The following is a 27,766-nucleotide window of genomic DNA, read 5'->3' as shown; positions in this document are numbered from 1 at the left end:
GGTCCTGACAGCCGAGCAGGGCCGCCTCCCAGTCCTCTCTGGTGGGGTTGAGGTTGGGGCGGATGGATGGGTTTGGTTGACACGCCCAAACCATGTGGAAGATGTCAGCCACCTCCCCACATAACTGGCGCGTGCCATCAAAGGATGCGTTGAAATGTTTAAGTACTGCCGGGCACAGTACAGTGTTAGTAAGAATTTTGATGAGGAGGCGCTCGTCAGCGCGATCCAGTCCCTTGCAAGGGGCCGGGTAGCGCCGGTGCTCCTCCTTGTAGTAATCGGTAATGTGATTGAATGTAAGGGCCGGGCCAGATTGTCTGATTGGGAGTAGGCGCCCAAGGACAGGGAGATAGCCCGGGGAGAGAGTGCGCGGGCGGCCTGATCGGCCTGTTCGTTTCCCTGGAGGCCCTGGTGACCGGGGGCCCAAATCAGGTTGCGTGGAGTTGGATCTTCGCATCGACAGCTATATTCCAATATGCGCCAGGCAAGCGGGGGAGCCCAGCCCAACTCATAGTTCCGACAGGCCCCTCGCGAGTCGGTGATGATGTGTTTCGACTTGGGAGTAGTGAGAGCAAGAGCAATGGCAATCTCGTCCGCGTGTGTTGCGCTGTAGGCTTTGAAAGTGAGCCCGTTGACTGTGTTTGTGTTACGAAGCAGAGACTACGTGATCTTTACTGGTGGCCGCGTTTGAATAAACAGGTAGAAGCAATCCATTTTTGTCGTATCTGCCAGGCCGCGGACAAGTCCGCTAAACCGTCGTTTGCACCGCTGCAGCCGGTGACGTTTACAGCGCTACCATGGCAGAAATTAGCAATGGATATAGTTGGACCGATTAGCTGGACCCCTTCAAACTGTAGGTACAGGTGCAGTCAAAAGTAAATGGAAGGCAATATTCACTAAAAAATTTAATCATTGGCACCCCAATTCATGCATCCTTGAATACATATGTACAGCCTGATTGTGATTTTACAAATTGCACTGTGCACCAACAAGCATAGACCATTTACTTTTGACTGCACCTGTACATGATATCGCTGATCGATTATCATTCCAAGTGGCCTGAGGTTCCCTTTTCATCTACAGTGACGTCACAGAGTGTGGTCGATTTTTTGCAGACTGTGTTCAGCCGAGAAGGCTATCCGGAAGAAATTGTCACAGATAATAGGCCTCAGTTTAGATCGCAAATATTTGAAACATTCTTGAGAGAGAGAGGGGTATTGCGCATCGTTGTTCTTCTCTGTACTATCCACAGGGTAACGGCGCGATTGAACGTTTTAATCGCGTGCTGAAAGATTTCATGCAGGTTGCCCGATTGGAACAACGCCCCCTCCAGGCTGCTGTGGTTGACTATCTCGGCATATATAGGTCGACGCCACATGCGACAACGGGTGTGACGCCAGCTAAGTTGCTCAACCGCCGCCAGCCAAGGACAAGACTAAATACAGTGGGTTTGCCGACAAGAGAGGGTGTCCATGCCAGTTCGAATAAAAATGTTCCTGCTAGGGTTAAGGCGAAGCAGATGTATGCAAAACAGTATACGGACAGGAGGCGAGGTGCGAAAAGACCAGCCTTTAGAGTAGGGACTTCGTTCGTGTGCCCAAGCCAGCAGGCGGTGGGAAAGCGTCGGTAAACTACATGGGACCTTTCAAGATTGTCGGCAGAAAAGCCAAAAATAGCTTTTCGATGAGCGACGGTCGTTGCTGGAACGCGTCTAAACTAGTTCGGGTTCCCTGCAATCAATCGCAGACAATAGAACAATGGGCATGGGGATTGCCTCATGACTACTCGGGTACCGCTGGGCCTGAAAGCCGCGCAGACGCTGAACAGGGTGAATTGTTGAAAGTGGTTCGGACGGCGCGAAAACAACAAAGACAAAGGAGACACGAACACAACAGGACGGGCGCCAACTTGCAACTGAATTTTTATTGCACCAGACCCCTACATTTTATGCATCACCCGAGCCATATCTCGCAAGCCTATCACACAACAAAACGAAATTGTCATCAAAAGTCCGAACACCGGAAGTAGGCGCTACTATTACAGACAGATGCGTTCTGCACTATACACATGATAACATTTTCCTTATTTTATAAGTCTCAAGATTATAAGAGCGCGCAACCCACATAAAAACAATTCATTCTCAAAAGAAATACACACGCTTGAACAAGGCAACCAGAGCGCAAACTCAACAATCCTGATTTAACACAAATTGTTATAATGAAAGAAAGACCAACGACAAACGCGGAAAATTTTGGTGGACATGAAAACTTAAACCTCCGAGGAAACCTCCCAGCGTCAATGAACTATTTCTAGCGTCAAAAGTTTTAAAACCATTGAGAAAACCTCCCAGCCTTAAAGATAAAATTTGTAAACGTTAAAAACTAAAGACAGCCTTCGAGAAAAGCCACCTCAGTGTCACTAATTGAAATTGAAGGCCTATTCACACATGCGCTTCCCGCTTTCTTAATAAAAAATGCCTCCACTACTTCTCGCTCAAATCTGTCTTTACCGCTCTTCAAAAAAACTGTTTTGCTCAATTCCGGACTACACCCTTTGCAAGTCTTGCAGTGGTCTGCAAGGAAACTTCCATGTTGTTGGCGCACATTCCGCATGTGTTCGCTGGCACGTTCATTCAAACACCGACCGGTTTGCCCTACGTACACAAGACCGCAGCTTAGAGGAATCTGATATACCACTTGTGATCTGCATTTCGTGAACTGTTTTTGATGTTTAATAGGGCAAACCGGTCGTTTCTTCTCCGGTTTTGACATAGTGCAAATCTTTGACAACTTTGATGGGGCCGAGAACACAACCTGCACCTGATGTTTGCTTGCGACTTTTTTAATGCCATGGGGAAACCCTATGCATGTAGGGAATCACAGGGACCGATTTTTTTCTTTCTTCTAGAAGTTTCTCATCCCGAGGCCGCTTCAATCTCTGAACTAACATTCCAGAAACAGCCAAAATCAAATGGGGCGGGTAACCGGCTTCATGCAATCTCTGAATTTGGGCAGCAAAGCTCGATGACATCCTGTGATGGCACGACTTTCTTAAAGCACTCAGAAGGGAATTAACGATTATTGCTCTTTTTACGAGTTTTGAATGAGCACTATCAAACGGCAACAGCCCTTTCTTTGATCTGGGATTGTATGTCCAGCATAGGTGATCCTTCGTGAAAACCAATCTAACGTCTAAAAACTGCAGTTCACGATTCACTGGTAACTCCCACGTGAACTTGAGGCCCTGGCTGTTATTGGTGAAGACTGATAACACACTTTCTGCCGCCGAAGCTAGATCGGACTCATGAACATTCTTGATGATAACCAAAAAATCGTCCAGATATCTAAAAATGGATACTACATGTGGGTCTATAAGATGACTTTTAATTTGGTTCCCAACAGCTGATAAGAAAATATCACAGAGTACAGGTGCCACTGAAGACCCTATGCATACACTTTTGTTTCTGAACAAAGCCCAAGTAAAATTCTAATAAGGCTACAAAACTGTCACTGCTAATCCCAGCTGCATTTTGAAATTGAACTTCACCTGTTGTGATGATCTTTTCTCTGACCGCGCTTAGGAGTCCATGATGAGGCACAGAATAGTATATATCTTCAATATCAATGGAGAAACCAGTGTATTCGAGGGAGGGCAAAACGTTCAGTTGCTGCACGAGGTATGAAGAACTGCGAACCATGAAAGGATCATCTTCTACCAAAGAACCGAGGTGCTTCTAAAGGTAGCGACTGACAACGCATTGCCATGTCCCTTTTTCCGATATGATGGATCTTAGTGGCATTCCAGGTTTGTGGGTTTTGACCGTGAAGAATATTTCGAGAAAGCCCCTCTCTTCATCTTTTGCTCGCTTCTTGATGGCATCCAGGTGCAAGGCATCCAAGATTTTGAGTGCTTGTCGTTTTCTGGTTCGTGCGTTGAACTTGACCAGTTTGAAGTTTTTGTTGATGGCTGCAACCGCCTTTTGTTGGAACAAACCCACGGGTAGGACAGCAAAGCCACCATCCTTGTCTGCTTGGAGCGCCAGGAGACCTTTTTCTTTGAGGGCATTGGACACCTTTTCAAGACGCGGGTTTTTCGGGGGGTTAGCCCCGACGCACCTCGTCAGGCAGGCGACACCGTCATCTATAATCCTCTCTTTTCCACGCTCCGTCGCACGGCCGGCCACCCTTCTAACCATGCCTAGCAACTCCTGCCGCTTGGCATGAACCGGGAAGCAGAACTTTGGGCCTTTCTCCAAGACTTCCTTCACTTTTTCTGGAAGAACCGCATCTCCAAGGACGACAAGCTTGCTGGGGCGAACGCAGGAAGGTTCCTTATGTTGGCGAAGCAGGCTCGTCACCGCACGTTGCCAGAGAAACTCTGTAGTCCTTGCCGACAACCTTTTCAATTCTTCTAGCCGCCGGTGCTCTTTTGTCGGGTCTCTTCCGAGAAAAACAAGGACACGTACCCAATCCTGGAACATGCGGACCTGCCTCCAGTACTCAGACTTGAGAATCTTGCAAATGCGCCTGATGTGGCCCCAAGATGGCTGCAGAACACCGACAAGGGCCTGCACCTCAAACAGAACGATTTTTCGCTTCAAGCAGAAGGAAAGCGCCCGAGACTGGCAAGGTTGGTACACGTAATGGCGGGGTCGGTACAGAAACTTGAATAGAGGAAAGGGCCCAATGCAGAAGAAATATGCTCAAGAAGTACTTTGATTTGGGCTAGATGGTTCATATCTTGAAAGTGGTTTGGACGGCGCGAAAACAACAAACCCCCCGAAAAACCCGCCTCTTAAAAACGTGTCCAATGCCCTCAAAGAAAAAGGTCTCCTGGCGCTCCAAACAGACAAGGATGGTGGCTTTGCTGTCCTACCCGTGGGTTTGTTCCAACAAAAGGCGGTTGCAGCCATCAACAAAAACTTCAAACTGGTCAAGTTCAACGCACGAACCAGAAAACGACAAGCACTCAAAATCTTGGATGACTTGCACCTGGATGCCAGCAAGAAGCGAGCAAAAGATGAAGAGAGGGGCTTTCTCGAAATATTCTTCACGGTCAAAACCCACAAACCTGGAATGCCACTAAGATCCATAATATCGGAAAAAGGGACATATGGCAATGCGTTGTCAGTCGCTACCTTCAGGAGCACCTCGGTTCTTTGGTGGAAGATGATCATTTCATGGATCGCAGTTCTTCGTACGTCGTGCAGCAACTGAACGTTTTGCCCTCCCTCGAATACACTGGTTTCTCCATTGATATTGAAGATTTATGCTATTCTGTGCCTCATCATGGACTCCTAAGCGCGGTCAGAGAAAAGATCATCACAACAGGTGAAGTTCAATTTCAAAATGCAGCTGGGATTAGCAGTGACAGTTTTGTAGCCTTATTAGAATTTTACTTAGGCTCGACAGCCATTTCATTTGAAGGTAGCTTCTTTGTCCAGAAAAAAGGTGTATGCATAGTGGCACCTGTACTCTGTGATATTTTCTTGTCAGCTGTTGGGAACCAAATTAAAAGTCATCTCATAGACCCACATGTAGTATCCATTTTTAGATATGTGGACGATTTATTGGTTATCATGAAGAATGTTCATGAGTCCGATCTAGCTTCGGCGGCAGAAAGTGTATTATCAGTCTTCACCAATAACAGCCAGGGCCTCAAGTTCACGTGGGAGTTACCAGTGAATCGTGAACTGCAGTTTTTAGACGTTAGATTGGTTTTCACGAAGGATCACCTATGCTGGGCATACAATCCCAGATCAAAGAAAGGGCTGTTGCCGTTTGATAGTGCTCATTTAAAACTCGTAAGAAGAGCAATAATCGTTAATTCCCTTCTGAGTGCTTTAAGAAAGTCGTGCCACCACAGGATATCATCGAGCTTTGCTGCCCAAATTCAGAGATTGCATGAAGCCGGTTACCCGCCCCATTTGATTTTGGCTGTTTCTGAAATGTTAGTTCAGAGATTGAAGCAGCCTCGGGATGAGAAACTTCTAGAAGAAAGAAAAAAATCGGTCCCTGTGATTCCCTACATGCATAGGGTTTCCCATGGCATTAAAAAAGTCGCAAGCAAACATCAGGTGCAGGTTGTGTTCTCGGCCCCATCAAAGTTGTCAAAGATTTGCACTATGTCAAAACCGGAGAAGAAACTACCGGTTCGCCCTATTAAACATCAAAAACAGTTCACGAAATGCAGATCACAAGTGGTATATCAGATTCCTCTAAGCTGCGGTCTTGTGTACATAGGGCAAACCGGTCGGTGTTTGAATGAACGTGCCAGCGAACACATGCGGAACGTGCGCCAACAACTTGCAGACCACTGCAAGACTTGCAAAGGGTGTAGTCCGGAATTGAGCAAAACAGTTTTTTTGAAGAGCGGTAAAGACAGATTTGAGCGAGAAGTAGTGGAGGCATTTTTTATTAAGAAAGCGGCAAGCGCATGTGTGAGTAGGCCTTCAATTTCAATTAGTGACACTGAGGTGGCTTTTCTCGAAGGCTGTCTTTAGTTTTTAACGTTTACAAATTTTATCTTTAACGCTGGGAGGTTTTCTCAATGGTTTTAAAAATTTTGACGCTATAAAAATAGTTCATTGACGCTGGGAGGTTTCCTCGAAGGTTTAAGTTTTCATGTCCACCAAAATTTTCCACGTTTGTCGTTGGTCTTTCTTTCATTATAACAATTTGTGTTAAATCAGGATTGTTGAGTTTGCGCTCTGGTTGCCTTGTTCAAGCGTGTGTATTTCTTTTGAGAATGAATTGCTTTCATGTGGGTTGCGCGCTCTTATAATCTTGAGACTTAATGTTATCATGTGTATAGTGCAGAACGCATATCTGTCTGTAATAGTAGCGCCTACTTCCGGTGTTCGGACTTTTGATGACAATTTCGTTTTGTTGTGTGATAGGCTTGCGAGATATGGCTCGGGTGATGCATAAAATGTAGAGGTCTGGTGCAATAAAAATTCGGTTGCAAGTTGGCGCCCGTCCTGTTGTGTTCGTGTCTCCTTTGTCTTTGTTGTTTTCGCGCCGTCCGAACCACTTTCAAGATATGAACCAACTAGCCCAAATCAAAGTACTTCTTTAGGGTGAATTGTTGCGATTGGCGGAAACAAGGGCTGAAGTTAATGAAGAAGCGCTTGCTCCTTTAGAGGATTCGGTGGAGCAACGTTTTTGTCGCAGCACTAGGGTACGCCGACCTGTAGAAAGGTTTGCGTTTTCTTTACCTGAACAATAAGTGTTTAGTTCGTGTTATTTTGGTTATTACTATGTTGTATTTTTTTAAGCGGGAGGCGATGTTGTATCCTTCTTTCTTGTTTCAGTTTCGTTTATTTCAGTGTACATATCGTCATCGTCATTCAATATGATTTCCTATATACGTGGCTTCACTGTGACGAATAAAGGAGAGGGTTTTTGCATACTGCGCTTGTGTGGTCCCGTGTCATGCGTCTGGTCTGAACCAGACACCACAGTTTCTCTTGCTATCTGCTTGGCTGTTGCGCCGCTGACGAGAGCGGAGAGGACGGCCGCTGCATGGATGGCCACGTCTTCTAGTTTGCTTTGTTACGGCTCATCAATGTCGCATCGGATTCTCGAAAGTGCATCTGCCAGAGCAAGGTCTCTCCCTGGGACGTACTGCAGGGAAATGTTGAACGGCATGAGGCGCATAAAGAAACGCTGCAGGCGAGGAGGCATGTCTGACAGGTTCTTCTGGGCAATGGCTATCAGTGGTCGATGGTCCGTTTCCACAATGACGTCGACGTCAGTGGTAAAATTACGAAACCGTTCACATGCGAACGTGACCGCCAGAGCCTCTTTCTCAATCTGCGCGTATCTTGTCTCCGCGTCAGCTAGCACACGCGAAGTATAAGCAACTGGTCGCCAGTGCTCGCCTTGCGACAGCGGAAGTGCCGCCCCCAGCGCAGAGCTGGATGGGTCCGCTGCTATCTTACATTGCTTTGACGAGTGAAATATGACAAGCATTGGTGCTATCGACCATGTTTTGCACAGGTTTTTCAGCTCCCTGTCGTGGCCAGCTGACCAATCGAATATACAATCGCGTTTTAACAGAGCTCGCAGATTCTTAGTCTTCTCAGGCAGGTTTGGAATGAACCTTCGGAAGTAGCTTACTGCGCCCAGTAGTTTCTGAACACCTTGTTTTGACGTTGGAGGCGGCAAATCGACTATACACTTAATTAAGCTTTCATATGGCTTGATTCCGTCTTTCGAAATGACATCGCCTACGAACTTCACTTCATGCGTGCCGAAAACGCACTTCTTCACTTCACTTCACTTCACTTTATTACCTTAAAGACCCCACTTTGGGGGTATTACATAAGGGGTGGGAGTACAAATATAGGTTGAATATGATTGCTTACATGATATTTATGAAATGCATATTTAAATTGTTCACAAAACTTGATTGGCAGGTGATGGCATCAACGTCGTGGGGAAGGCCATTCCAGTCTTTAGCAGTGCGAAGAAAAAAGGATGCGGAAAAAGTGACGGTGCGGGCGCGTTGGCATGACACTTGCAGTGGATGGCCGGTGCGATGAGATATGCGAGCGGGCGGTGTGATGTAGGGTGGTTGTCCGAGGGAACTGTAAAAAAACTTATGAAACAGACTAAGAGAAGCAATGCGACGACGATGGGCAAGAGTTGATAAACCTGATTGTCTTTTAAGTGACGATACACTAATGTCGTATGAATAGGCAGAATGAATGAACCTCGTGGAGCGATTTTGGACAGATTCTAGTGAACTGATGAGATATGCTTGTTGCGGGCTCCAGATAGCAGATGCGTATTCTAGTTTTGGTCGAATGAGTGATTGGTAGGCGAGAAGTTTAATACTTTGAGGGGCGTGCCGTAGATGACGTTTCAAAAAACCCAATGACCGGTTAGCTGATGCGACGATGTTCGTTACATGAGAGCGCCAGGAGAGATCCTGGCACAAGGTGACACCTAGGTACTTGTATGAGTATACAGATTCTAGTGGAAGGTTAGCAACGGAGTAAGGGAAAATATGGGGGTTACGCCGGCGGTGAAAAGATACAAGTTTACATTTATTAGGATTAAGCGACATTAGCCAGTCATCGCACCAGGCATGCACTGTGTCAATGTCGTTTTGGAGCTGTGATTGGTCAAAGGTGTTAGAAATCGTGTGGTAAATAACGCAGTCGTCTGCAAACAGACGAACATTGCAAACCAGGTTTGAGGGTAAGTCGTTTATATAGATTAAGAATAGGAGGGGAGCAAGTACAGAACCTTGGGGTACGCCTGATGTTACTGGAAGAGGGTTGGAACTCTGGCTGTTAACGAGAACAAACTGGGAGCGGTTAGAAAGGAATTCTTCGATCCACAATAAGACGTTAGGATGCAGTTTTAGCATGGTTAGTTTTAGCAGTAAACGCCTGTGGGGAACTTTATCAAATGCTTTAGCAAAATCTAGAAAAATAGCGTCAGTTTGTAAATTTAGGTCGAGGTTAGAGTGAACGTCATGAAGAAAGACGGCCAGTTGAGTTTCACATGACAAACCCTTGCGAAACCCGTGTTGTGAGGGATGAAAGAAGTTGTTAGCGTCAAGAAAGTCCATGATTTGAGAATAGATGACGTGTTCCATGATTTTGCAAGGTATGCTGGTTAATGATATCGGACGGTAATTTAAAGGAGAATCTTTGTTACCGGACTTAAAGACGGGAATGACCTTTCCCACTTTCCAGTCATCCGGAATGGAACCTGTAGAAAGCGACTGTGAAAACAATAACAATAAGTACATTGCAGAAATATTCTTAGTGTTGCGCAGTATTTTGGAGTTAATTTCGTCGACGCCGGCCGATGATGACGTTTTAAGGTGTTCAATGAGCGAGGAAATGCCGGCTTCAGAAAACGCGATAGCAGGCATGCTGGACTCTATATTGACGGCGAAAGTTGCAGTTGGTGGGTGAATCTCATTAGTGAACACAGATGAAAAGGCGTTATTAAAAATGTCAGCGCACTCAATGTCATCAGCTTCTTCTCCAGACTCTTTAGTTAGAGTGATGGTATGTGCCGGGTGTTCACTTATGACCTGCCAAAACTTTCTGGGATTGGAAGTCAACAATTTGGGGAGGTCGTTGTGAAGGAAAGAGTATTTTGCGTTGCGAATTGCTGATAGGTAGGTGCGTTCGGCTGTATAGTATTTTTCCCATGCGCACTCGTCGTATTGCTTTAATTTTGCCGCACGGAAAAGGCGCTTCTTTTTATTGTCGAGTCTTTTTATCGTTTTGGTATACCATGGCTTCTGGCGGTCCGAGTGGAAGCTTATTTTGGGGATGTATCTATCGGTTAGTTCGCTAACCTTTTCCTTAAAACGGGACCAATTATCATTTACTGAATGATCGTGAAAAGATGCTTGAAATGTTGTGAGATTCAAGACTAAAGGCTTCATAGTTTCCTTTGTCGTAGAGGCGAATAGTTTTGTTTTGATTCTGGCGTCGTGATGGGTGGAACTCAAATGTGGCGTGGATTACTTTATGGTCGCTGATTTCGCGTAGATAAGTGATAGATGAGAGGGCTTCCGGGTGGGTAGTAAGGATTAGATCTAGGATGTTTGCAACGCGGGTCGGTTCAGATACCACTTGAGTTAAGTTGAAGTTTAGGCAGACCTCGATAAAATCATTCGCTTCCCTGTTGCCGACTGCTGTCTGTGTCTGCCAGTTGATTTCTGGAAAATTGAAGTCTCCAAAAAGAATGATATGCGCTTTTGGGTATTTCCTCGTTAATTGGCTGATCACGTCGTTAAGAATTCGAGAGAAATCGGAGTTGGTATTTGGCGCTCTATAACAAACGCCCAGCAGTACGGTTTGGGGCGCAGCGCGACAAAGTAGCCATACTATCTCAAGGTCTGATGGAATATTAATAACTGTACACGAGAACTGATTGTTAACTGCGATGAAAACGCCTCCACCTCGAGCGGATGTGCGATCTTTGCGAAAAAGGTTAAAATTCGGTAAGTCAGCAAGAACTTCAGTATCGGTGATGCCATTAGTGAGCCATATTTCGGTAAGTATCAGCAAGTTACTAGCAGATGAACACACAAGATTGGAGATGATTTCGCGTTTCGGAAGAAAACTACGTATGTTCGTGAAAATCGCCGAAAAGGAAAGATTAGGCTGGGGGGTGGCAGGCACATGAGCGGCTGGGGGCTGGCGGCGCAGCAACCGCTATGGTATCTCTTTAACAGATTGCGATGGTTCGTCGAAGATATATCGTCGGGAACCGATGAACAGGGTTTTGTATCGCAAGGAAAAACGGTTAGTCTTGCTTTTGGCAAATGTAACTAGGTGTTTGCGCACATTGCGAACGCGGCGTGAAAAATCTTCACCGACAGAGTAGTCAGTGTCCTTGAATTTGCGGCCATTAGCTAGAATTTCGTCCTTCGTTTTGAAAAGTGCGAATTTGGCAATTAACGGACGGCAGCGATCAGGTTCGTGGCGCCCAAGGCGGTGAGTGCGGTCTATTGTTTTGGGGTCGAGGGTGATGTCCAAAAATTCGGAGCAATGGCGAATTAGTAGCTTTTCAGAGTCGGCCCACGTTTCAGATGGGTCGGGGTCCGGAATGTTGTAGAATATGAGGTTGTTTCTTCGTGATTGGTTTTCTGCTTCGTCTATGCGATCCTCGAGATCACAGAGCTGGCGAGTGGCCTGGGTGGTTTGAGTGCTTAGGCCTTCTATCTCTGTGCGTAGTGATTGTATGGTTTGGTAATGACCTTCAAGAGCGCTGATGCGCCTGCTTAGATCAGAAATAAGGTTGTCTGTTGTTAGTAATTGGGCCTTGAGGTCTGTAACTTCCGCAATTAATGTCGACTGACCGGCGGACAATTTTTTAAGTTCCGCAAGTACAGTTTCGAGTGAGGCAGGGCCGGGGTTAGTCTCTATGTCGCCGGACAACAAAAGCAAGGAAATAATGACATCAGAACACTCAGTGACAATGGCAAGGCAGCACTGCGGGCTCGGCAGCTGTATCAAAAAGTAATCACTAGATTTCTTAGCGTAAAGACAACATGGCTTACTAACCTGCATGGCGAGGCAGAACGGGTTAAGCGACTGCATCGTGGCACAGCCACCGAGCCCACAAAGCGACGCCGGTGGCCGAAGCTGCTTAAAAGCTGGAGCGGAAGAGGATGTTGATGGCGATGGTGTTTCCAACTGTATGTCGAGGGTGCAGTGCACTGGTGAGGTCAGCGCACGATCGGGCGAAGCGGTGATGGCGCAAGGCTGGCACATATCGGTTCGGTTGAGAGCGGGCGTCCATTCCGGCGAGATGTCCGGTGGACAGGCAGCCAGAGGGGCGGGGAAAAGCATGGTAATCCAGAGGGGAGCGATCACCTGCATGGCGAGGCAGAACGGGTTAAGCGACTGCATCGTGGCACAGCCACCGAGCCCACAAAGCGACGCCGGTGGCCGAAGCTGCTTAAAAGCTGGAGCGGAAGAGGATGTTGATGGCGATGGTGTTTCCAACTGTATGTCGAGGGTGCAGTGCACTGGTGAGGTCAGCGCACGATCGGGCGAAGCGGTGATGGCGCAAGGCTGGCACATATCGGTTCGGTTGAGAGCGGGCGTCCATTCCGGCGAGATGTCCGGTGGACAGGCAGCCAGAGGGGCGGGGAAAAGCATGGTAATCCAGAGGGGAGCGATCACCTGCATGGCGAGGCAGAACGGGTTAAGCGACTGCATCGTGGCACAGCCACCGAGCCCACCAACTTCTCACGGTTAAGCGTCAGTCCTGCTGATTTTGCTGCCAGCAGTGCGGCTCGCAGGCGTTTATCATGTTCCTGTTGCGTGGCGCCCCGCACGAGTATGTCGTCGATGTAGACACGAGTGCCTTCTAGGCCGTCAAAAATGTTGGCCATCGCTTTCTGGAACACTTTTTGGAGTGGCAAAGGTGCAGATTTGTGAAGTTTTTTCATCCAAGGGAATTTGATGAAATCCGCAGATATCATCTAGCTTGCTAGCTTGCATTTGCAAGCTCAGACTTGATTTCGTCTCTGGATGGGAGCTGGGAGTGATCTCGCTTCACGCACCGGTTTACGCGCCTAGGGTCCATACAAATGCGCAAACGGCTGTATCGAATAATGGAATTGAGTGGGCGAGTTGGTTTTCCATCTTGACATTGAAAGCGCTCAAAAAGACCAGGACGACAGAAAAGGAAAGACATACAAAGCGCTTACTTTCGATTGATTTCATTTCATGCGAAAAACAACTTTATACTCATAGTAATCACCTGCGCATGCTTACAAGAACATTACCAACGAGCGAGAGCTGGCACGTTCCTTCAGACAACCGGCATGCCCGATGTAAGATAGGACATCTCTTTATCCGACAACAAAATTGACGGAGCGCTTACGCAATCATCGCCCGCTCGTGCTATCTCAAGAGCCTCCACAATCTCTCTCGTTATTTGACATCTACTTTTAAAAAGTACCTTACACCTGTGAAAATCGGGACGGCAGCCTTCCTTGCTGCCGTCCCGTATTATATTTCTAGTACAATGGGCTCTAATGTATGTGTGAATGTGGATCCGTGTCTACTGGTGTCTCTTACTGCAAACGCCATCTGCCAAGCTCGTGCTCTCTTCTTCTGTATTCGGCGCAACGTACTGCCCCGGATTTCATAGCTCTGTTTGGATTCCTTCGGCCCTCGGCAAGTCATGGCAAAAGGGTCCTCAAGATACTTCGGGCGGAATGGAGAAGGCAAGCAAGATTGTACAGGAACTGCCTGCAAGCAAGACTTTTCACAGGTGAGAGCCTGCGGGGGGTCAAGAACTGGCCGCAATTCGCACGAGTGCTTGACCAATCCTCCGAGTTTTTGTGGAGCACAATCCTGCCGATGCTTCGACAGATGGTCCCTCCCCGACATCCCACGCCGCTCAACCAGGTCCGCACGTTTGGGGAGGTAGCACTTCCCGAAGATGTGCGTCGGACGCTTCAGCTCGGGCCTAAGTTCGCCGTTGAGCAAGAGAACTCAAAACCGGAACTGTTGGCCATGGTCCGAACGGTATCGAAACTTGCACCTATGTGTGAGCAAGGGATTTGTGTGTCTCAGGGTGTCGACGCTTTAAAGAAGTGTTCGCAGACCAGGCGTCTAGCTTTCCCTAGAAACGTTTCGAAATTCCTAAAGCGCGACGATTTATGTCTTCTTCCTGCGCGATAAGGAAGGCGGTTTTGCTGTGATGCCACGGAACATGTTTCAAGAAAAAGTGTATTCTGCTGTCGAGAACGTGTTTGACAGGCAAGAAGGTGTAAATCTTTCAAAAATTAGACCAAAAGCGAAGAAGTTGTGTGTCTCTTTGAATCTAACCCGTCTAGCTCAGTCTGTAGAAAAAGCCAAAGGTGTGAATCTTGAAATGTTTTTTTCTGCCAAGACACATACAATCGACTGTCCTTTAAGAATTATTGTTTCGGAAGCGGGTACTTGGCAAAAGTCAGTCTCGGATTTTCTGCAAAAAAGTCTAAAGAAAATTGTTGTTGATGATCCCTTCTTGATAAAAAATTCAGAAAGTGCGATTTCCTTTCTTCAAAAAACAAAGAAAGAATCTGGTTGCTTTCTAAGTCGACATAAAAGATATGTATTATTAGCTCCCCCAAAATGGTTTGCTACAGTGTGTAGAAGGATGTATAGAGAAAGCTGGTGTCGTTGCCTTACAGAATTCTGTGGGTGTGAGCGTTGGGGGTTTTTTGGAGCTGTTAAGCACCTATCTTAAATCTACATTTCTTAAGGGGGACGATGACCTGTTTTTACAAAAGCAAGGAATATGCATAGGATGCAGTGTTGCTCCTATTTTAAGTGATATCTTTTTATCTGAATGTGACCAAAGGCTTTTTGCCCGGTTTGAAGCACTAGGACTGCTTAAGGTCTTTCGTTTTGTTGACGGTTTTTTATATTTTTAGACACCACTTGTATCCCCCTCGATAAGGCCGTGGGACGTATTTTAGATCATTTTTAAGACTGCTTATCTCCACTGGTCGTCACACATGAGCTGCCTGAAAACAATAGCATACGTTTTCTTGACATCAGGTTAAAGTTTTTAGAAAATCACACATGCTGGAGTTATCATCCTAGGGAAGGAAAAATGCCTTTGCCTTTCACTTCTGCGCATTCTAAGCTCATAAAACGAAACATAGCTCGTTTAGGGTTTCTAAACTGTCTAACAAAGTCATGCCCTCATGTGACTGAGGAGAGCCTGTTTCTGCTATCAAAAAGGTTGCAAGACGCGGGTTATCCGCTTCATTTGCTGGTATCAGTGGCCGAAGGACTTATCAGGAAGAAAAAAAGGAAAACTACGACCCAGCAAGAGCAGGATAAGACAACTGACAAAAGAAAATTGGCTGTAATTCCATATAAGCATAGGCTATCACACAACCTGAGAAAAATTGGCAACAGGGTAAATGTAAACGTTTTGTTTTCAGCCCCGAATAAGTTGAGCGCCCTATGCAAGAAAAGCACCTCTGGAAACCAGGGAAAGGCTGCTTGCACAATCAGGCACCAAAAGCTATTTGTAAGATGCGTAGAAGGCGTCGTGTACAGGGTGCCCTTGACATGTGGCAAATATTATATATATGACAGACGGGAAGATGCATAAATGAGAGGTTAGGAGAGCATAGTTAAAACGTGGAAAACAAAAGAGGTGGGCACTTCAGTATCCATTGTCTGAAGTGCAAATGGAAAAGCAAGAAAAGTAAGGAAGGCTGCCGTCCCGATTTTCACAGGTGTAAGGTACTTTTTAAAAGCAGATGTCAAATAACGAGAGAGATTGTGGAGGCTCTTGAGATAGCACGAGCGGGCGATGATTGCGTAAGCGCTTCGTCAATTTTGTTGTCGGATAAAGAGATGTCCTGTCTTACATCGGGCGTGCCGGTTGTCTGAAAAACGTGCCAGCTGTAAGCATGCGCAGGTGATTACTATGAGTATAAAGTTGTTTTTCGCATGAAATAAAATCAGTTGAAAGTAAGCGCTTTGTATGTCTTTCCTTTTCTGTCGTCCTTGTCTTTTTGAGCGCTTTCACTGTCAAGGCTGTATCGGCTGCTGCTGCCGATAAAACATGACAGCACGGGTGAAGGGGAAAGAACGCAGTGCTTTATTGCGCGCTAGTTTTATAGCCACTGCTCGAAAGAAGGGCGACCTCCTCTCCCAGAGAAGCCGGCTCTGTGCGCATGTCCCGTGGCTTCCGGGACGATGATTTAGAGCTGCCGATACATCCTCCTCCGTTCGGAAAGAAAAATAAAGCTCGGTTGCAAACAAATTTTAATGTTGTATGCCACTCGCACTGATGCCTTGTTGACTTCACTTGCTCTGGAAATTTAAGGCACTTGAACAGAGTCCTTGTTGTACGTGAGGCGCCGAGGTGGTGCTCTTTGTCTTGTCCTCAGTGCTGGTGCTGGCGAGGCAGTACGCGGAAGATCCTGCGTTGGAGGCATGGTGCCGAGCTGTGGCATGGTAGTACGCGACTGCGGTGGATCAGTACGGGCTGAGGTAGCCGATTTGTTCGAGCTCTTTGCGTCGTCGACGAAGTCCGGCAGTTCCCTCTCAAAGGGTTCGCTGGTCGGCAGCAGACGCCGCCGGTTGCGTCGCAGAACGCTTCCATCTTCGGTGAGGACGCCGTACGACCTGGGAAACAAGGACTGGCGCAAGACTTGCGCTTTCGGTGACCACGTGCTCTTCCTCACCAGAACGACGTCACCTTTCTGCAGTGGAGCCAATGGCCGCTTGAGGCTTACGGTCTGACGATGCTTGTGCATCTGCTAGTTGGCACTACAGCGCAAGTCGGGCAATGTGGTGCGAAGCTCCCGGGCCCGGAGAATCCCTGCAGGGGTTCGGCCGCACTCTAGAGGTGTAGTCCTGTAAGCAAGTAGTCCCAACCAGAAATCTTGTTTCAGTTCGATGGTTTTCTTTAGGATGCGCTTTACAATTTGCACACCCTTTTCCGCGAGGCCATTTGATTGAGGCAAGCGAGGTGGTCGGCTTGAAATCATACCGCTTTGCGAAGGCAGCGAAGTCATTACCTGCAAACTGCGGACCGTTGTCCATGCATACCTCCATTGGTATGCCGTATCGAGCAAAAATGGAGCTAGTTGACTCAATGACGCTCCTCGCTGACAAGTCGTTGAGCAGTTCTACTTCGGGGAAGTTTGACAACGCATCGTATACACACAAGTAGGATTTCCTGCCCTACTGGAAAATGTCTATGCCCACTGGGTACCAAGGCTTTTCAGGCACAGGACGCATTTTCAATGGCTCTCTTGGTTGGCTGTATGCGTGCTGCATACACAGGCTACACTTCTTGACGAACGATTCAATATCTGATCGCAGGCCAGAAAACTAGACGTCGTGCCCTGAGTTTGTTATTATTAATGCCCATATGGCCGTGATGGATTTTTTTCTAAAATTTCCTGTTGCAAGCTAGTTGGTATTATAACCTTGCAGACTTATAGGAGGACGCCTCTAACTTCGGACAGTTCGCCCTCGCTTGGCTTCAGCGGCCCTTCGATAGGAATACCATCACTTTAGAACAAAGCTGTTATAAGGATCGTTACTCGTCTCTACGGCCAGTCGCTTCCATGTGTCGTCGCTGACAAGTGAGCAAACCACACTTACAGCATGATCTTCCACGTCATTACTCTGGATGCTCGTATCGTACTCGGCGGGGGCCCTTGATAGCATGTCGGCGAGCAGAAGTTTTTTTCATGGAACGAAGCATATTGCGGTGTCATAACGCATCAGCCTAAGAAAGAACCGCTGCAGCCTCGGCGGCATGTCACCAGCTGCTTTTTTGTACATGGCAACTAGTGGGCGGTGGTCTGTTTCCACAATAACCTGCCGGCCGTAGACGAAGTGATGAAACTTTTCGCATCCGTGTACGAGAGCCATTGCTTCCTTCTCTACTTGAGAATACCGCTGCTGAGCGTCAGTGAGCACTTTGGAAGCGTAAGCCACGGGTTTCGAGGAATTGCTACGACACTGCAACAAAGCTGCGGCAATCCCACACTTTTGTTGGTTTTTTTGGGCCAAACATCGACAGGAGTGGTTGTTTGCTCATGCTATGGCATAGCAGTTTCCATTCAGTCGCATGGTTATCTGTCCACTCTAAAACTGCATCTTGTCTGATTAGGCTTCTGAGAAGAGTAGTTCTTTGCGCAAGCGTGGGTAAAAATTTTCCAGAGAAGTTTACGACCCCGAGCATTCGCAGAACACCCGATTTGTGACAGGGGGCGGGCATTTCCAACATTCTTGTCACTAGTGAAGGGTTTGGGTTTATACCTTCTGCACTTGTAACGTCGCCTAAGAACTCAGTTTTTTGAATGCCAACTGTGCACTTCTCACGATTAAATGTGAGACCGGCCTACTCAGCTGCTTGCAGCGCTGACCTCAGGCGTTCGTCGTGCTCCTGCCGGGAGCTGCCCCAGACTATTATGTCGTCGACGTACACTTTCACGCCGGGAAGCGATTCAAAAATTTCATTCAGTGTTTTCTGAAACACTTCCGATGCCGACGAAATACCGAAAGGCATCCGTAAAAAACGATATCGACCAAACGATGCTGCAAAAGTACAAATCCTCGAGGTTTCTTCGTGCGATGGCATCTGATGGAACCCCGAGTTTGCGTCAAGTCTGGAGAACACTGCTGCGCCCTTCGTAGTATTCTCGCTTAATGCACTCGTTTATCTTTCTAGGGTCCATGCACACTCGGATATTCCCGTCTATTTTGCGAACGATGACGAGGGGCTCACCCAGTCTGTGGCTACTGTGACCTGGGTGATGATTGAAGTTCAGAATGGCGCAAAAGACACAACACAGGAAAAATAGGGGACGACACAAAGAGCGCCTACTACCAACTGAGTTTATTGCGGAAACACCCTCTTTTATAAGGCAAGACATATCAACCACGAACCGGAAGCAGAAAAAAACACATATTCATGGTTTGAATTCACATTTCGAAACACCATTGGCAGAAAAGAAAAAGCTACAAGAAAAAAAAACAGAATCTAGAACTATACGTGGCCATCTAAGAAACCCAGCTCCTGGCGGCAGAGTTTAATCGATGAAGTGCTAATGCACGTGGACCCAGCCTTCTGTATATGATATGCTTCTATAATCTCTCTTTCAAATCGCTCCCTGCCTCTGCCGATAAACGTTGCCTGTTCCAGCATCGGTCCGCAATCTCTGCATTCCCTACAGTGATCCGGCAGGTTGCCCCTGTCATTGTTTTTAATTGTTCTTCTGTGCTCGCTAGCTCTGTCGTTGAAACGTCGGCCAGTCTGGCCAATGTAGGCGGATCGACAGCTGAGCGGTATGCGATATACGACTTCGCACTTGCATTCAGTGAACCGTATCTGATGTTTGATAGCGCATCTTCGGGGTCGTCTGTTCATCATGGAGCAAATTTTTGCAAGCTTGCATGGTGCTGAAAACAACACATTTACACAATATCGACCCCCTACCTTCTTGATATTATGCGCTATCTTATGCATGTACGGTATTACCACCATAGGCCTCTTGTCTTCCTGCTTGCTTTGCGTACCACCGCTAGAAGTGGCCTTGATTCTTTGTAGCAGAGATTCACATATCGCTGTTATCATTAGATACTGGTAGCCAGCGAGCTGCTTGTCAAAGCCAGCCTGCACACAGTGATCGCAGGATTTCGAGAGAGCTGCGTGTAGGCATGTGATAGCAATGCTGCGTTTAACCAGTTTGGGGTGGGCACTGCTGAACGGCATGAGGCTTTTCTTAGAACGGGGGTTGTACACCCAACACACATGGTCTTTTTTAGAGAAATCAAACAGAATGTCCAGGAAATGGATTTTACCCTCTTGAGGCAGTTCCCAAGTGAAGGTAAGGCCTTGAGAACTGTCTCTAAAAATGTTAAGAACATCAGCAACAGCATCGTCAAAGATAAAAGGAGAGGTCCCGTCAAAAAGAATAAAATAATCATCAACAAAGTCTTTTTAGTATTAATATACAGTGAGTTTGCTGGGCTCCAATGGTGTAACGTCCCAAGGGTGGCATTGGCTGCATCATGAAGATCATCAAGGCTGTCAGACCTAATAAATACTCTCGTGTCGTCTGCATAGACAATGAAGGAAGCACGGTCTGTTATGTTTACAATATCATTGATACATAAATTGAATAACAAAGGTCCTAAGACACTACCTTGCGGAACACGGGCTTTCAGGAATTCTGGAGTAGAACAGTTCTCATTTATTACCACGGATTGTTGCCTATTTGTGAGATAAGATTTCAGGAGATTTATTGATACTCCCCGAAAACCATAATGTTCTAGTTTCGCTAAAAGTGTTTCGTGATTCAGAGAGTCAAAGGCTTTCGAGAAGTCTACAAAAGTACCAATAATTAGCTCATTTGCTTCTAAAAATTTTATTATGACTTCCTTTTGTGTTAATAAAGCAAGTTCGGTCGACATTCCTTTTCGAAAACCAAACTGGCATGAGGATATTAAACTGGGATTTTCGTAAAAGAAATTCATTCTAGTGCAAATAATTTTTCTAGTCCTTTGGAAAAGGCAGGACGGACCGAAATTGGCCTATAATTTGAAAAGTTGTTCTTATCACCTGATTTGTATATCACTACGACCATAGCACGCTTCATGTCTTCTGGAAATATGCCGGATGTCATGGACAGGTTAAAAATGTGAGCAAGAACCGACAAAATGTGTTCTAAAACGAATTTCACTGGTTTTATTTTGAGACCGTCAATGTCTCTAGCTTTACTGTTTTTTAATCCGAGAAACGCTACGCAAATCTCACTATTTGTCGTTGCAGAGAAGAAAGCGCTGCCTTTGTTGGAGGCGCATAAGTACGGAAGGTAGGACATATTATGTTTGCTATATGCTAGGTTAACGAAATAGGAATTAAAGGCATCTGCTAGAGACTTTCCTGTAAGAGTACTGATGTCGCACTGTTTTTCTAAAATTGGTTTACTGGATTTACTTCGATTTAAGAGTAGGTTTAACGTGCTCCACAATTCATCAGCATGAGCAGTGTGAGCTATTGCGAACAAATTTTTGAAGTACGTACGCTTGGCATTTCGGAGAACGTTCGCGACAGTATTTCTAAATTTTTTAAACTCAACCAGGTCTTCTTTTTTTCTAGATTTGATTAATTTGGCATACGTGTGGGTTTTCTTGCCTATCATTTCAAGGCACTCGCGCGTAATCCATGGATTACGTATCTTTTTGCACTTTTTTATTCTGTTCAGGGGAAAAGACTTTGAATATATGTGAGTGAAAATTGACAAACTTCCAGTAAGCGTCATTTACGCAGTTACAATTGTATACCGGTGCACAGTCTGCCATAGAAAGCTCGTACTTAAATTGTTCAAGAGTGTTTGGGGTTATATCTTGTATATAGAAAGTGTCTGAAGCGGCCAATGTTTTTTTGGAGCAGTTTGTTTCCCAGAACATGTATATCGGTAAATGATGGCTAAGAGAAGTCTCTATAACACCACACTCTGTATCTACGTAGCATTGAGTAATGAACATATCAATGAGACTCTCAGAGTCTGTGTCGGTTCAGTAATGACATTTCTAAAGTTATTTGGTTCCAGTAACAATAATAATTCACTAGATGGGCCGCCTTGCTGTAGTATATCGAAGTGCCAGTTTGTTTTCATTGGCATAACTTAGAAGTTTTTCCATAAATTGGAAGAAGCTGCCTTCGTTGCCATTTGGAGGACGATAAAGAACAACGAACAAACTATTTACACAGTGCACTGACAAGGCTTCATAGTTCACACACGAAATACTAAAAGCTGGAAATATGCTTGCTGAATGGTAATTTTCAGTCAGCATCGCCACACCACCACTACGTCTATTTTTTTTTTGCCCGCTTAGAAAGAAACTCGAATACCCCGGCAGGTTTAGCACATCGTACTCGGATGTATACCATGTTTCTGTCAGTATCAGGACGTGGAAGCTAAAAGATAAAGCTGATAGAAAGCGTATCAGTTCGTCATGCTTATTCTTCGCTGACTGCATGTTGCAGTGAAAAAAACTGATGTGCTTGCCATACCCGGTGTAGACGAAATCTTGTTGCTTAATCATTGCAGTTCTTTAGACAATGAGGTAAATATATTGATACATAACTGGAGTTCAGGCATCTTATGAACACATGTAAGGTAATCTCGGGACAGCGTGTGGCAACTTTGGAAAGTAAGATGTACTGAGAAGAAAAAAGTACTACAGCGCTTATTTCGGTGCAAAGAACAAAGGCTCCAGTGTCAATACATGTATAAAAAATGCACATTCTTTGCTTGGCTTGATAACGTAAAACGAGTGGTCGCAAGTATACACGTACAATTGAAAAGGGGAAGAACGGACACAACACTGACAATGCGCATCAAGAGTCGGAGATGGTGTCAGATAGAAGGTCAGTAGTAAAACAGCTAGGCGCGTTGTACAGTTCACTCTGTTGTAGGTGGCGTCACTGGCGGCGTTGGTACACAAGACAAAGAAAAGAAAGCTTCAGGAGGAACTTACAATCTTATCTACGTCAGCGGAGCTGGTAATCCTGATTGACGGAAGTTGGTCACTTTCTCGAGTGTAAATTTTGCCATTACGCACCCACTCATACTTCCAATGTGATTCACGTTTGCGCGCCGTTGCTAGGCCCAGGAGCCGCTTCAATTCTGGGCAAAGATGTTCGTTCACGAACACCAGCTCTTCGGTTTCGAAACCGAGGTCAGAGCAGTTTAGCCTCAGACGCCGATACTTTTCCAGAAGGCTGTCTCGCAACTGCCTACGGGCAAACTGAACGATTATGTTTGTCTGGTCAGAATTCATGATCGGCACGCGGTGAATGACTTCAATGTCAGCAGGAAGCACTGGTACATTAACTTTTTCACCAATTTTTGCGACCAGTTCGTGAAGGTTCTCTTCCGCTTTGCGTGGAATGCCCTTTATTTCCACGTTCTTGATTCGAGAATATTGCTCTACTCGTGCGTTTTCACCTTACGAGCTAGTTCTTCACACATCGTCTCTAGTTTAGTATTAGCAACTTTCAGCTCCTTGTTTTCAGCTTTAATTTCCTCGTATTCTGCACTCATGAAGCTTAAACTCTGATCTGTTTCCCTCATTTCCTTCCTAAGTTCTCTTTCAAAGCTCTTCTTAAAATCCTTTAACTCGGCTCGTAGCTCACGTTTCACTTCGTCAACCAATGCAGCTATTTCTTTAAACACCATGGTTCAGGGACAAAATCACAAATTGGCAGCAGTGGCAGAAAAAAAAGAAGCTCGAAATTCGCACAAACCTGCCTGTAAGGTGCGTACTGTAAGTTCGATCGGAGCCTCTTGCTGCCACTGCCGCCAAATGCCGGTTTCCGGTGATGCTCGATGTTTTATACCGACACTGCGATGAAGGGACCAATGGCAGGTGATTCAGTCACGAGGCAACCCGAGAAAAGTGCGTCGTGTGTCCGGCGCAGATAGGGCCCCGTGATACGGCACAGTAGATCTTGAACACCCACAGCCAGCTTCAGTTGAAAGTCGTGTTGCCGGGAATCCTGCCTGTAAGGTGCGTACTGTAAGTTCGATCGGAGTCTCTTGCTGCCACTGCCGCCAAATGCCGGTTTCCGGTGATGCTCGATGTTTTATACCGACACTGCGATGAAGGGACCAATGGCAGGTGATTCAGTCACGAGGCAACCCGAGAAAAGTGCGTCGTGTGTCCGGCGCAGATAGGGCCCCGTGATACGGCACAGTAGATCTTGAACACCCACAGCCAGCTTCAGTTGAAAGTCGTGTTGCCGGGAATCCTGCCTGTAAGGTGCGTACTGTAAGTTCGATCGGAGTCTCTTGCTGCCACTGCCGCCAAATGCCGGTTTCCGGTGATGCTCGATGTTTTATACCGACACTGCGATGAAGGGACCAATGGCAGGTGATTCAGTCACGAGGCAACCCGAGAAAAGTGCGTCGTGTGTCCGGCGCAGATAGGGCCCCGTGATACGGCACAGTAGATCTTGAACACCCACAGCCAGCTTCAGTTGAAAGTCGTGTTGCCGGGAATCCTGCCTGTAAGGTGCGTACTGTAAGTTCGATCGGAGTCTCTTGCTGCCACTGCCGCCAAATGCCGGTTTCCGGTGATGCTCGATGTTTTATACCGACACTGCGATGAAGGGACCAATGGCAGGTGATTCAGTCACGAGGCAACCCGAGAAAAGTGCGTCGTGTGTCCGGCGCAGATAGGGCCCCGTGATACGGCACAGTAGATCTTGAACACCCACAGCCAGCTTCAGTTGAAAGTCGTGTTGCCGGGAATCCTGCCTGTAAGGTGCGTACTGTAAGTTCGATCGGAGTCTCTTGCTGCCACTGCCGCCAAATGCCGGTTTCCGGTGATGCTCGATGTTTTATACCGACACTGCGATGAAGGGACCAATGGCAGGTGATTCAGTCACGAGGCAACCCGAGAAAAGTGCGTCGTGTGTCCGGCGCAGATAGGGCCCCGTGATACGGCACAGTAGATCTTGAACACCCACAGCCAGCTTCAGTTGAAAGTCGTGTTGCCGGGAATCCTGCCTGTAAGGTGCGTACTGTAAGTTCGATCGGAGTCTCTTGCTGCCACTGCCGCCAAATGCCGGTTTCCGGTGATGCTCGATGTTTTATACCGACACTGCGATGAAGGGACCAATGGCAGGTGATTCAGTCACGAGGCAACCCGAGAAAAGTGCGTCGTGTGTCCGGCGCAGATAGGGCCCCGTGATACGGCACAGTAGATCTTGAACACCCACAGCCAGCTTCAGTTGAAAGTCGTGTTGCCGGGAATCCTGCCTGTAAGGTGCGTACTGTAAGTTCGATCGGAGTCTCTTGCTGCCACTGCCGCCAACACTAGACGCACATAACGCACATGCCGCCAACAGAGATCCACAGTAGACGCACATAACCCACCGACACCACCCCAATGAACCAAAACCCATGTCAAAAAGCCACTCCGTTGCCTCAACCTTAACGCACGCAGCGTCATTAATAAATCAGATGACATTGAAATTATTATTATGACGCACAAGCCGCATATTGTTATAGTTACAGAAACTTGGCTTCACTCTGATATCTCCGACGACGAAATAACACCACCAGGTTACGGAATTCACCGTAAAGATAGGAATTCGCGAGGCGGAGGGGTTGCAATTATTTACCAACAATCATTACTTGTCTCAAAGTTACCTACCTGCAATCGAGTGCGCCCTCATTAAAGTATATTTTGATGGGCACGATTTAATTGTGGGTGGCTTCTACCGTGCACCTACACAAGACAACTTTTTTTCCGAGCTCAACGAATTCTTTTCATCATCATCATCATTTATTTTCCCTTAAGGACCCCTAGGTGGGGCATTACATAAGGGGGGAGCAAAAATACGAAATCACAAACAATAGGAACATTTGAAATATAACAGTGAAGAAGGCGAAACAATTGTTAAAAGAGCATTGAAAAATGAAAAAGGGAACAATCACAGGTACACTGTGGCCATCACGCTATATATGCAGGAAGAAAACGGGAACACTGATTAGCAGACAAGGGTTCAACAATGTAATACGTGCGGAGGTGGTACTGAAAATTGTCGGGCATTACACTGTAAGCGCGCTAACGAAAAAGATGCGATAAAAGCAGGGTTTTGAATTTATTTGCATCGCGCTCAGTTACAACTGCCTCAGGCAGCTCATTCCACTGTTCAATGGCGGATGGCAGGAAGGATTTTTGAAAGGCATTGTTCCATCAAAAGCTATTCTTGCAATGTCCTCTTGGGTGGCGACTTCAATATGCCGCCAATAAACTGGAGTAGTGATTTTCCCGAACCCCTTACAAGCAAAGCTGAACCTTTTGTTGACCTCGTAATATTTCATGACTTGGCTCAGTTGGTAAAAGTGCCTGCTAGAATTCAAAACGATACAGCTTTAATTTTAGACCTATTTCTTGTGAGCAATGCAGTGCTCAACCGTAATCCCGAAGTACATATTTTTGATGGAATATCTGACCACAAAATGATATCTTTAACAGTTATACTGCGCCGTACCACTGACAATGAAAGAAAAAAAAAGTTTCGTTCTAAACTTTTCGCGCGCTGAAGACGTCGATATCTTAGACGCCATGGATAGGTCGCTGTCAGATTTTATCTCGCTTTCTGAATCAAGCACATGCTGTGTGACCGAGCTATGGTCTTTTTTAAGAACCTAGTCCTGAAATGCGTCAAGAACTTTGTTCCCATGAAACTAAGTATACAGAAGCACAAACGTCCATGCATGACGAAGAAAATAGTACGGCTAGGGCGGAAAGCTAAACGAATAAGAAAACAAGACCGTGAGCGTCCAACAGAGATTAACACCAATAAACTTTCTAACATACGCCTACAACTAAAAATGGACATTAAAAATGAAAAGGAATACTACCAAAGTGTATCTTTGAAAAATTATCTACTTTCCTCCCCGGTTTTGGCGATACTTTTCTTCGAAAAAACAGCCCCTATCCAGTTTCTGTATAGACTGAGAAACCGTAACAGATAAATGTTTGATTGGAGAGACTTTCAATCAGTTCCTTTGTTCGGTGTTTACGAATGACGACGGTCGGAAGCCAAGCTTTAATGCTTCAATTCAGTGCCCACCCATTCGTAATATCTCAGTGACTGAAGAGGGCATTTTATCTCTCTTGTTAAATCTAAATATTAAGACATCGCCTGGAATGGACGGCATACCTACTGCTTTTCTCATGAGATACGCCGAGTGGTGCTCGAAGTATTTGTGTATTTTGTTTCACAAGTCTTTATCGTGCGCAGCACTTCCAAATGACTGGAAGTACGCAAAGATTACCCCAATACCCAAAACAGAAAACCGGTCGCTTATCACTTCGTACAGACCAATTTCATTGCTGCCCACATGCGCGAAAACACTTGAACATATTGTAATGGAAGATAGGGCGACAGGTCGCTAACCAGCAGAATATGGCAGCCAGCCAACGCGAGACACTTCAACGTCTTCGAAGACACTTCAGCGCCACCTGAGAACACCAGGTGGCAATATTATATTCAAACATATTTCGGTCTTTTTGAATGACAACAACATAATTGATTCCAGGATTCAGAAGGGATTATCTACAACAACGCAGCTTCTCGAAACCATTCATGAATTCGAAACAATTATATACAAGCAGGGTCAAATTGATATGATATTCATAGATTTCGAAAACGCATTTGACCGTGTGTCTCGTCCTAAACTACTTTTAAATCTACAGCCAATACTCAAAAATGATCTGCTGCTTGCACGGATTTCTGCACATTTGTCATCAAGGCGACAGAAGGTGTTTATTGATGATGTGCGCTCTGACTCAGCAGCGTTACATTCGGGCATTCCACAAGGATCCGTCCTTGGGCCCCTTACCTTTCTAATCTTCGCCAATGACTTAATACAAGTAGTGAACGTGAAAATAAGGTTATTTGCAGATTACTGCATACTATAGCAAGAAATCAATAACTACAATGACCAGGTTTGTTTGAATAGATCATTAGCCCTCGTAGAAGCATGGTGCGCCGCATGGCAAATGACTACTAATGCAAAGAAAACGGTCGCTATATCAATCACGCGAAAACGAAACCCTTTAAAATTTTCTTACAGCATCGGTGGTAATATTCTGTCTACGGTCAGCAGCTACAAATACTTAATTACATTACGTAATTACAATACGTAATTACATCTGACCTCAGATGGAACGAGCATATATCATATATTTGAGAAAAAAAAGCAATGCGCAAGC

General features: G+C 46.1%; 1 protein-coding gene across 5 annotated transcripts in view; it reads right to left on the bottom strand.

Annotated features, from left to right (window-relative positions):
- Positions 1 to 11,188: 11,188 nt before the first annotated feature.
- Positions 11,189 to 27,766, bottom strand: part of LOC149324979 (uncharacterized) — a 119,964-nt gene continuing 103,386 nt past the window's right edge. For 3 of the 5 annotated variants that reach the window (XM_089562959.1, XM_089562960.1, XM_089562961.1), the window contains exons 2-3: positions 23,280 to 24,795; positions 11,189 to 12,664 (exon numbers count right to left, since the gene is read on the bottom strand). In XM_089562959.1, the coding sequence (XP_089419085.1) occupies positions 11,189 to 12,640 (1,452 nt within the window). In that variant the 5' untranslated portion in view covers positions 12,641 to 12,664; positions 23,280 to 24,795. Of the gene's footprint in view, positions 12,716 to 23,279; positions 25,517 to 27,766 lie in introns of those variants that run through there. The other 2 variants (XM_089562958.1, XM_089562962.1) reach the window with 2 other exon arrangements.

The sequence above is a fragment of the Amblyomma mixtum genome, chromosome 10 (genome assembly GCF_055824585.1).
Source record: "Amblyomma mixtum isolate Tamu chromosome 10, ASM5582458v1, whole genome shotgun sequence".
Taxonomy (NCBI): Eukaryota; Metazoa; Arthropoda; class Arachnida; order Ixodida; family Ixodidae; genus Amblyomma; species Amblyomma mixtum.
The sequence above is the reverse complement of the archived record's forward strand: the minus strand, read 5'-3'. Positions and strand labels throughout refer to the sequence as shown.